The 12334-nt window shown below is 36.2% G+C and overlaps 1 protein-coding gene across 5 annotated transcripts in view; it reads right to left on the bottom strand.

Moving 5' to 3' along the window:
• Window positions 1-10710, bottom strand: part of ets1 (v-ets avian erythroblastosis virus E26 oncogene homolog 1) — a 52909-nt gene extending 42199 nt beyond the window's left edge. The window contains exons 1-3 of one of the 5 annotated variants that reach the window (XM_048167800.1): window positions 10304-10710; window positions 7999-8097; window positions 33-183 (exon numbers count right to left, since the gene is read on the bottom strand). In XM_048167800.1, coding sequence (XP_048023757.1) covers window positions 33-183; window positions 7999-8067 — 220 coding nt within the window. In that variant the 5' untranslated portion in view covers window positions 8068-8097; window positions 10304-10710. The remainder of the gene's footprint in view (window positions 1-32; window positions 184-7998; window positions 8098-10303) is intronic. The other 4 variants (XM_048167807.1, XM_048167806.1, XM_048167801.1 and 1 more) reach the window with 4 other exon arrangements.
• Window positions 10711-12334: the final 1624 nt, after the last annotated feature.

The raw sequence follows: 12334 nt of genomic DNA on the forward strand, positions 1-12334 counted from the left end.
CATCCCAACACACACAGCTCCTGATCTCTTACCGTTAGGGCTGTATTCGGGTCCGTTGGGCACCTCCTGCAGGGTGATGTGGTGGGCGTACAGGGGTCTGGGTGGAGCTGGGTTTTGTGGGTGGCACACTGCAGGAGGCTGCATATGTGTTACCATAGTAACGGCCATCCCGCCACTTGCCCTCTACAGAAACAAAAACAGAAGCACAAACTACAGCAAACTCTCTGACTAACTCTGGGCAAACAACAAAGCTGTGATGCTGAAAGTCACACAGATGATAGGTTAATTTTTGCAGTTTTGCAGCACTTTAAGCACAGAATAGTGATTGAAATATATATTTAACTACTTTTTTTGTGTGAAAGCTCTCTTGTCTTTCAAGAGGTTTGATTCATGACCGCTTACCACCGGTGATCGGCAAAGATTTTTACATATGAAATTCCCTGTGTGGCCTGAGGCAGATTGAGTTTCTGTTGAAGCAAAGTGCTTGAGAAGCATTTTCGTTCTTTTGATCTCGGTGGGACTCTGACGTCAGGCCAGGAGAAGGGGAAGTCAGACAGTCAAAAAAGAGACGAAAAGAAAGAGACACACTAGTAGAGAACTTTGCTGAGTCAACCCGTTCCTTATTGGGGTCATAGGACATTTTTTTTTTTTTTAGTTTTGGATTTTTCTAAAGTCCTCTTATAATGTTAGTCAAGTTTTATTTTCTAAGAAACATTTACATATGTAAATGTAGGCTGTAGGGTTTTCTGTCAGGTCTAATATAGTGTTCAAATGCCCTATTTTTCAATAACAGTCTAATGTGCAAATTGTGATGTAACAATCTGTGCTGAAATGTTTTCCTAAAAACAAATCAACCACGTTTTTATCATCGTTTATGTTTTCGTAGCTCTTTTATCTCAGAGAAAAGTTTGATTTCTCATGATGTGACCCCTTTAATAACAAAATATACTCAAAACAAAACAAATGGCTGATTATTTATGAGTCTAAATTAAAATATCAGTCAATGTTTTCTGTTTTACCGAAAGAAAGCAGACCAAGGATCAACTCTGGCCTTTAATATACGGATAAAAAAGCCAGTAAACATGCAGAAGCGAATTGTAGATTCACGCTCTAATTGTATCAATCACTCAGAAATCTCCAAAATCATCCACTGCAATCTGCGTCTAAGAGGCCAGCTGACTACAAACAGTCTGCGTCCGCGGGATGTTTTCTAAGCACAGCCACTGAGCCCCATTCGAAGGGAAAATACCTCATACAAAACAATTTGTTAACACATAAAGGTCCATTGAAATAGGCAAATCAACTTTCTTTGGCCAGAAGCATATGCCATCACATGTAATTGTGTGGAAGATTGTGAGTGTACAGTAAACAGTCATTGTCCTTGGGTTGTTGACAGTCTCGGTTAACTTCTTGAAAAGAATGTTTAAGATTGATGAAACAATGCGATTTTTGCGACCAAAGCATAACGGACCCTCAGACTATTGTGCATTCTTGTTGGCTCTGCTTTAGAAACCTGGTATGCAATCTACAGCCACACGCATGACTCAAAAATTATGTCCCGTTTTCAGTGGGGTTTTGATTCATGTTGTGAACTGCTGGGTACAGAAACAGGTTAAATGGTATCGGCATATCTAAAGCATCTTTGTGGTGAATAAATCAGCATTAATGCAGGGCAAGAGCATACGTCTGCTCTAGATTTATCTGTCTGAAGTGTTATCTGTCTGTAGAAAAGAGAGGTTTCCATTCCAAAGAAGCTGCAAGCTCTCTTTGATATGATTTATCAAGACCAAAGTGTTCAGCATGACTGCATGGTTGCGGTGCAAATAATAATTTGACGTGTGTCCGGTAGTTCATTTAGATCATCTGTACGTAAAATTAAAGGGACAACATGAGTCCAGTCATTTTTAAAGCCCATATCTGACTAACATAACTTATTTCATAACTATGGAAACTTGTTTCTGCCACTAAATAAAAAATAAATAATACAAATTCTCAGAATTGTGAGATATAAACTCAAAATTGCGAGATACAAAGTCCAATTCTGATGAAAAGAAGATTTACTTTTTTTCTCAGAATTGACATTATTTCTCACAATTCTGACTTTATATCATGCAATTCTGAAAAAAAAGTCAGAATTACCTTTTTATTTTTTTATTCAGCAGCATAATTCATTCAATTCAGTATTAATTGAATGAATTCAGTGTAATTATTTGTGAAATGTACTAGCAATTTCTGAGTGAAAATTGTTTCAAATTGGATGGATGGATGGATGGAGGGAGGGATGGATGGATGGATGGATGGATGGAGGGATGGAGGGATGGATGGATGGATGGAGGGATGGAGGGAGGGATGGATGGATGGATGGATGGATGGATGGATGGATGGATGGATGGATAAACCAAAGAAAAGAATGATTTGTTCAACTACTTTTCATTATGTCAAGATTTTCCATGAATAACCACAAAGATTTTAATTTTGTGATACAAGTTTTTGCACCACTTTTGTGATATTATTTTTTCCTTATGATGGAAGTCAATAGGGGAAGTCAGTCAACTGTTTGGTTACTCAAATTCTTCAAAATACTTTATTTTGTGTCCCGCAGAAGAAAGAAATTCATACAGGTTTGGGACAACTTGAAGGTGAGTAAATGATGACAGAATTTTCATTTTGGGGTGAATTATCCCTTCAACGCTGCTTTTCTGGTCATTTTGGAGCTTGACAGTCCCAGTCCCAGTTTTATTTAAATAAGTCCACATAATATTCATTTTCACGCGAACTATTTCTAAATTTACAAACATAAGAGATGCATAAGAGTACCCCTGCATGTTGAAAAAGATAAAGACAAAAAGAAAGAGAAAGTATGTCCACTATATTCCTCTTCAAGTGACAACGATAGCTTGTCAGTCTGTGGTGACAGAAGCCGCAGGTCTCTGAGCTACTGCCCGTCTCCAGTGCTGATCTTAGCGTCCGCAGCCTGACTGACTGCCCATCTGATAAAGCCTGCTGTTGAGGCAAGACTGTGGTTATCAGCCAAGACCTGGCAGCAGCTTTATAGAGCTGTGGTCGTTGGAGAATTGGTAGGGGGCTGGAGGGGATCATGGTTAAACTGTCCATTGCTGGAGTCATGGGGAGTGGAGACGAGAAGTCGAGAGCGGAGAGAGATATAGATGATGTTTGAGGGAGAGACGGAGGAAGTAGGGAGGACGGCAGTGGGATTTATGGGGAACAGGAGGGTCCCTTCCGATACAAAGGGCAATGCCACCCCTGCCCCCATTGACATGGCTAAATCAGGGAGCCGCGATAATGCAGAACATTTGTAGTACAACATCAGGTTGTGCAAAGAGGAAACTAGGGATGGGAATCTGAAAGAATTTGATGGTTCAGATTCTCAAACAGTTCCATTAACTGTTGATTTACAACTTTCTAAGGCATAAATAGTTTGGTAATCAAACTTTTTCACAGCTTTTTTAGAGGCAGCATCAATGCAATCTAATAATTGCGCCTTTACAATATATATATTACTGAACCTAAACATACAAGCTTGATAAAAATGCTCATTTTTGAAGAAAATTTCAGATGGCACTTAGAGGCTTTTGCATCTGAACTCTTCATATATATATATATAAAGAAGCTGAGAAAATTGCATTGAGAAATATGTGGAGTAGATCAAGTCCATCAACGCCCTCAAAGCTTCACAGTCCTATAACTCGTCCTGGGTCAACATTTCGTTCAGTAAGGCAGTTTCAATGTATATGCTTTTTAATGTTTGATGATCGTGTTATTTTATATGAGAATAAGCAATGCTTCAACCATTTTTTCTGCTTCTTCTTTGCCTGTGTTTTGATCTGGAGATTCTGTACTCTTTCAGAATAAGCATAATAGCGCCCCCTACCATATAACAGTGAAAACATGGAGTGACGGAAATGTGTTGTATGTGTTTTTTGACTCACTAAGAAGAAGAACCGGCTCATAAGATTCATTCATTCGAAAATCAGACTGCACGGGTTGTCCTGTCTGTTTTGCCTGTTTTACCTGGTTGTGCTTTATTTTGTGCTTTTTGAATCACTTAAAAGAACCGGATCATTTGTTTGGGAATCGGACTGCGCAGTGTGGTGTTGCAGCATTGATGGAGTATTTTAGTATACAGTGTTCCATCCGTTTCAGTGAAAGAAATTCTGATTATTTATTTTTTTATTAGTATTGTCCCCACTTTATATTAGATGTCTTTAACTAACATGTACTAACATTTAAATTAATCATTTGATACAATGCACTTATTGTGTACATACATGTTTTCACATTGTACTTATATTTTAATAATACCTGCATGTAATTACAGCTGTGATTAATTTCTGTAATTACATCAATAATTACACTGTTGACTCTTCCCTTACACTTAACACACCATGTGTAACGGTGCATGTATTCATCCCGAACCGTATGGTACAGACGGTTCAGTACATACAGTGAGACGATGAATACAGTCAGTCACAGGCAATTCACACTCCAATCCAGAAGGGGGTGCAAGCGGTAATGCAACGCTGTTTGCTAACCGCCACAAAAGGAAAAAGAGCAGAAGAAGAACAGACGATCTAGAAATGTGTGTAATTCACTCAACCAGTGTTTCAACACGGAAAGACATCAATAAAACAGCTTGAGAATAATATCTTGTGTAGCATTAGATTTACCTCAGGCAAGTCATTCTGTGTCCACACTCTACTTACACAAATCTACATATTTACCTACATATCGGTCCCTGTCTCTATGTCAGAGGAAGTGACGTCACCTGCATCTGCGCAGTGCGACCTGATGCAGCCCCTGAAGTGAGACACAGGAAACAGAAATACTGCAAAATAATAATAATAACTCGACTAAACGAGACGAAATAACGTTATAACATTTCGTCTCGTCTCGTTATGGTTAATGAAAATGAAGAAACATTTTAGCATAGTTTTTATTTTGTAAATCACATTTAGTCTCGTTTTTATTCGTCAACAATATTGCATTATACATTTAATTTTCGTCATCGTCACATGACCAGCATTTACGTCGCGTCTCGTCTCGTTTTCGTCATGTGATAAAGGTTCGTTGACGATGATATTTAGTCATAATTTTCGTTGACGAAAGCAACACTATTATAACCTTTAATATTATTGTAATGTTCTTAGCAATATAGCAATTTTATGTTTACCCCCTGCTGGACCGAACCTGTACCGAACTGTGACTTCAATTCAGAGATACGCACCGAACCGTCATGTTTGTGTACCATTACACCCCTAATATTTATTGATTTATTTATTTTATTTTTGCACTCTTTGTGGATGCAGTTCACAATCTGCATCTTTTTTTTTTTTTACAATGTGCTTTGCAACCCAAAGAACCTGAATGTGACTGTGAAGAGTGGATTTCGTGATGAAGTGGATTTTTATAGAATAGTCTTGTACAACCCTCAAGAAAAATTAAGTGTATCGTGTCAACAGATACTTAAACAGAAACAATAACACCAGACAATCTTGTTCTTTTAGTCTGTAGTGCTAATGACAAACAATATCTGCCTGTCTTCCTCAGGTTCCCTCATCTTCATGAGCGAGAGAGGGCTGGAGATGAGATCAGAGAATGTCTTTTCTTCCTCAGCGCATGTAAATTAATGAACCGGGAGGGAAGCCCCCTCCTCACAGCCTTTGACCATAGAGAGAGACAAGCGTCTCAATTTCAAAAGCCACAAGGCCACCTGAGCAGATTAGCTGAACGCTGAGTCGGGTGTGGATTAGCATGCGACCCTTTCCGGCTCAAAGACTAACAGCCCTGTCTGTGCATACTGATGGCTGAATGTCCTTCCTGAATCTTTATTAGACACCTTTGATTCTGCATCACCTGCACGGAATCCCAATATGGCCCGACCGACTCCTCGCCAGGACTGTTAAAATGTTCCCTTTTTACAAGCCCAACAAACTACCTTGACCCCACTAACCCCTAGACGGGGTGGATGGGGGTTAAAAGGAGGTAAATGTTTTTCCCTCAAAGCATTCCCATACTAATTCTTCTTGCACCTTGTGTATTGTGCATTTATTTAAATTTCCTCATCGAGAAAAGCCTGTAGCTCTCGAGTCACACACAGCGTTCTGCGTCCAAAACAATGTTCTGTGTTCAGGGGCGGATTTGGTGTCACCCCTGGGTTCACATCCATTTAATACCATTGATATTCACCTTTCTGCTGCTTTTGCATCTGCTCAGGCAATAGCAAGTGCATATGAAACCCATAGATGCAAGAAACGTGAGGTGACAGAATATTGTGACATAAACAAAAGTAGAAAAGTGCATGAAACAAATATGTTTTAAATGAACATTTTGATTTAATTGAAAACTGTTCGTTAAGCTCAATCAACAGCATTTGTGGCATAATTTTGATTACTACAAAAATAAATGGTTAACACTTTATTTTAAGGTGATGTACTACATGTAATAACAATAAATTATACATAATTACAAGTAACTTACCCTAAACTAACCCTAACCCTAACCATGTATGTAAGTAGTTAATGAATATTACTCAGTACTTATTTGAGTAAGTGCAACGTTACCATAAAATAAAGGGTGTTTGTGTAACAGTGTAATTATATATTTAAGTACTGAGTAATAACTACTTACTGTAAGGTAAAGATAAGGGTTTGGTTTGGTTTAGGGTTAGTTGCACATAATTATGCATAATTTATCATTGTACAGTAACATGTGTAATAAGGACACTGTAAAAAAGGTGTTACATTGTGAAAAAAGAATAGTTACTGTATAAAAAAAAGTATACTTAAAAAAATATATTTTATATTTATACTTTTAATACTTAAAAAAAGTTACCTGGTTGCTTTAAAATTTGGAGTTCATTGAAATTAAACATTTGAGTTAATGCAATGAAGGCGATTGATTTAATAATCAGAAACTCAAAATATGTTATCTGAACTACATTAATTATCTAAGTTGATTTGACAAAAGAAAAAAAATATGATAACAAATCATGAAAACAGTGCAAAGTGTAACCAAAAAAAGTTACTTTTAAAAGTAATGCATTACAATAGTGGATTACTCCCTAAAAAAGTAACTAATTGCGTTACTTTTTTATGGAAAGTAATACATTACATTACTTATGCATTACTTTTTCTCACCTGGGCTGGTTCTATTTTTGGCAAATGCAAAGGCCCTTTCACACCAAAAGTGAAATGAATAAGCATCAGACTGATCACAAATGTGATGTTTATCTAAAGTCAGTTTTGCTTTTCAGCAAAGTGCTTATTAATAAAGTGAGATCAAATATATAAAGTATAATTGTTTAATTTAATATATTTAATTTTTGCAGGTTTGTGCAATAATTTGTGCAATGAGTTTTTCATTCATTTTTCATTCATCTCTCATAGCGACAGAAGAGCTGTCAGTCAGTACATTGGTTAAGAAAGTAACTTGCATTACTTATTTGAAAAAGTGACTCATATATTTTGTTGTAAATTTAAAAGTAATGTGTTACTTTACTAGATACTTGAAAAAAAGTAATCTGATTACATAACTCAAGTTACTTGTAATGTTTTACCCCCAATTACTGCCTTACAATGTCTTGCTAATAAATGTGTAAAATCGGATATCATTTTACCTAAAAATAGGTTATCAAGTTAATGTTTGTTTATTTCTTCTGGCTTTACTATCTTAATGCTTATGGATTGGCCACATTTGATTCCATTGCAAGTGCATCACTGTAACCCTGATTTTTGTTTTTATTAAGTGAAAATGAATGTTTGAATTAATCAACATTATGCCACAAATGCTGTAGCTTTAGCATAAAACCTGGAACTGAATGTCATGCAAACAGATTGTGGGTTTGTGTTTGCTGTAACACAGAGTCAACCAATCCTTCAAACAGGGGTGTGTGTTCACTTGCTTCTTACACATGGCTAGTGTGGTGGGCAGCTCAGGCCAAACAGGGGTGATTTATAGTGCAAGGTTGAGGGGTCTTACCATTACACCCAGACAGTCAGGCGGTTGAAGAGCCTGACAGGAGGAAACTGGATCCAAGTAGTAACTCATTCTACAAGATGGAGCTGCAGCGATGGAGGCCTGCGGACAAGACACACACATGACCACACGAGAGGTGAGAGCGGCGAGGGCACGGACCTCAATCCATCAGACACTGTTTATCCAACAGACAAGCCTCCACCAGGCGTATGGTTAATCTGGATTAGTAATAACCTGCCACTCAAACACAGAAATAACATGAAGTGACACAAACGCAGCACAAGGGTGGGAACTGATGGTGAAGCAATAGAGCGTTGATCTATTGCAATTTTATGTTGCTTAATCGACCGGACTGGGTGGTGATCAGATCAAAGCAGAGTCATCATACGTCTTATATTTACATGACTGTGAAAGAAAATACTTTGTTTAGTGACTGTGTCCATTTTAAATAAGAATAAATTATTATAAATAGTGGTCAGCTGACACGGGTGGTTTGTGGCTGATACCAACACACCTTTGCTTAGATATCTAAATTGGGACATTGCATATCCTTCCATTAGGTTATAAATATTAAATCCAAAACCAAAACAGAAAACATTCTGCATGTTTACTTTTTAATAGGTGCTTAAATTATTTTTAAATCCTAATAAATTTTGAAATTGAGCTTTTAGTTATACTGTAATGTTGAATGTCTATACTTAATGATTACAGAAATATAAAAAAAAAAACATATTTAATATATTTTATCTATATTAATTTGGAGAGAAACTGAAATTATTATATGAAATATTATATGAAATTATTACAATTAAAAATAAAAAATCCAATGTTTTTTAATAGCAATTCATTTTTTTAATAGTGAATATATATATATATATAAAATAATTTAAAATATACAAAAATATACAGTCAATATGGCTTATTTTGATATTAATTATAAATAATTATTAATTATATATTATACATATTAAATATATACTCAAATACACAAACAACATTTTGAAATCAGAAAAGAACTTGATTATCGCCAAGCAGGTTATCAGCTGATAATATCAAAACAACAAGATATGGAATTGGTTTCAGTATAATACTAAAAAATAATAATATACTAGTTTTTCCAACTATTTTCAATGGAAAGTTTCTAAAGCTTGCTCAAAAGTCGTTAAATATCGCTAGATGATGTAATGTGCCAAATCTCGGCACTTTGAATTTTTTTTCTCTCTCTAATCTGTGCTCACATACTGTATTTTAATATAATATAGGCCTATAGCCGAATGTCCAATAAAGCTGTGCTCATTTGTCAGACAGTGGAACAAGTATGATATAGTGATCTGACTACATGTTAATCAGCAGTCCAAAAAGTCACTTTTCTGAAAAAGGGGTGTGAAAAGTCGCTAATCTAGTGACAAATCCAATATAGAGCGATGCTAAAGATTAACCTCATCAGAGACAGTCCAGTGCCTGGTGTGTGTCTCTTCTTACCCCTCCTTTTCTACCCTCCCCTCTCATTCTGTCAGTGTCCTCTTACTGTTACCCCTTTATCATTGTTTACTAGAGCGGGCATGAGAGAGAGAGCTGGAGCCCAGCTGTGAGGATTCTGTTTCTGGAAGGAGTTCACGATGCGCACATGGACAAGCTGGCCAACAACTGAGGATTCACCTAAAACAGCAATGTGTGTGTGTGTGTGTGTGCGTGTGTGTGTGTGTAAGAGAGAGAGAGAGAGAGAGAGAGTGAACATCTTGAAGTGCTTAGAGAGTGTGGCAACTGATGTTACTCTCAGTCAAAGGTTGAGTTGACTGATCTTCCAGAGGTTACCACAACAGTCTCTCATTTAATGGACATGTCACTATTCCAAATAGCCAGTATGTAAGAACAGAATTCAACTGTAATTTTAAATGCTGCATGTGTTGTACAAACTATGTAAATTGTTCTTTTGTATATCAGTTTCATGTAATTATAATTAAAAATTAACCATGCAGAATGTAAAATCGAAAACATCTCTCCAGACAGTTTACAAAGAAAAACATTAGAAAGCTGGATTTCAAAAGTCACATTTGAAGTCATAAAGTTGTAAAACATTCAAAAATCAACTTTTTCTCAGATAAAAAGACAGATTATCGGAACAATTCCTCTCGGGGTGTCAGTTTTGAGCTCTGTGAATAACGCGCGATTCATCCTGATCCAAACAGCAAGTTGAGAGCGACGCGCGCCGGGTGTCTGATGGTTTTACGCGCTCAGATTCTGTACTATAGAACCATTTTCTACTACAAAACATCAATAGAGGAATGAAAACAAACTTTAGTCTTACCGTTGTGAGGTTGATTCGCTGAAGGCTGTCTGCGGTGGGCTGTCAGCTCAGTGTGTACCTGGCTCCTCTTTGGAGAGGAAGGATAAAGCGCACTTGCTGGAGTCCCACCCTCTCCAATTACTGTATGCGCTCCTCTCCAAAACCATTCAGGACTTTACCACATCAAACAAGTGTTCAGCGATTGATATGAGAACAACGACTTCAGATGGGAACAATGGGAATATTGACTCTTCTTTTTACCCCCTTTTATTTTCTTCTTTTCTTTAAATCACATTTTGGTTAAAAATATGTCAGACTAAATTCGCATTCAGCACGTAAATGACATTAATGAACATTTAAAATGATGTTTGGGTGAATTACCAAAAGAGGTCAAGATGTTTTTTTTTTTTTTTTTTATCTAGTTTCAAACTAAAAAAAAAAAAAAAAAAAAAAAAAAAAAAATATATATATATATATATATATATATATATATATATATATATATATATATATATATATATATATATATATATATATTTCTTTCTTTCTTTCTTTCTTTCTTTCTTTCTGTCTTTTCTTTTTTTACCATTTTTTTAAACAAACGTTTAGATTTAATGATACTGAAAATGTCAAGTAAAGCTTCATTAATAATAATAATAATTATTATTAGTAGTAGTAGTAGTAGTAGTAGTAGCAGCAGGAAAAAATACATATTTTTAATTAACAAATATTTTTCCTGATTTCATGTAATGAAAGTCCTTTTTATGCAAATGTTATGGAAATATTGAATTTTCTTCTTTTTTTCCCCCCTTCCATTTATTTATTTATTTATTTATTTATTTATTTATTATTATTATTATTTATTTTATATTGTTTACTTTATTTAAATCACATTTTTGTTTAAAATGTACAAGTCAAAATTCAGATTCAGCACAAAATGACATTAATTAATGTTTAAAGTATATATTTTTTTTTTATTTATTTATTTTTTTAATCAACAAATATCATGATTTTTCCTAATTTCATGTCATAAAAAAGTCCTAATATTTATCTATCTATGTTTTGACAAAGTGTAGAAACAAGTTTTCTGTTTAACACACAAGCTCTTCCTGGCTTGACGGCGTAACAAAGGTTCAAGAGGAAGTGGAGCGAATGACTTTTCCCAGTTACTGCGTTAGTGGCCGACGGTGTCCAGCAGCTTGCGCTGATTCGGTAACGGGCTGGAGGAAAATGTCCATATAGAGAGGAAAAGGAAGAGAGAGACGGCCGGGGGTCACAATGAGTGGATTTCCTCTGCTCATGTCTGTCCAGCAGGTTGCTGGGCCGTGGAGAGGAGGAGAGCGGCACTGCCGGAGAGTCAGGGAGAGGTTTAGGGAGCGGTTTTGTTTGGACGTTCTGTCCAAGGTCCCTCTTTATGCTGCTGGTGGGAGGAAGCCAGTTTTGGGCCGGAGCGATGATGTGCTGCTGAGTTAGGATGAGTTTTGGATAAAGGAGAGGAGAAAAGAGGCTATTTATCGTGCCTGGTTCCTAAATACAGCTGCGTTGCTTTGACCAGATGAACAAAAAATGATGAGGCCTGGGTGGCCGTGACCTGTGTGCACGTGTGTGTTTGTATATTCATGTGTGTATTGGAGAGAGACTCCACCTGTGTGTGACAGAATACAGTCCAGAGATTGTCTTCTTTATGATCTGATCTGGCCTTGTTTGAAACAACAACATATTTACTCAGAAGTGACACTTGTGTATAATCACATCTGTCTGTTTGTTATGTGCATGAATACCAGAGTTATTTTAGCATCATTGAGGTTCTATTATAGTGGTATTAATAGTTTGAATTTGTTATTCATTTTCAATTTCCATTTTTGTTTATGTTTTAGTTTTAGTAATTTTGTTGTGTAATTTGGTCTTTTTTGTCCTTTCTATTACTTTTTATTTTAGAAAAGTTAAGCTAGTTAATCAGGACAAACTTTCATGTTGGCTTGGCAAAGCCTTGTCTGAAAGTTTTATAAGCTTCCTAGCATATTTTATTATGTTGCTAACAAGTTTTATCAT

Source organism: Megalobrama amblycephala, linkage group LG19, assembly GCF_018812025.1.
Source record: "Megalobrama amblycephala isolate DHTTF-2021 linkage group LG19, ASM1881202v1, whole genome shotgun sequence".
NCBI classification, from domain to species: Eukaryota; Metazoa; Chordata; class Actinopteri; order Cypriniformes; family Xenocyprididae; genus Megalobrama; species Megalobrama amblycephala.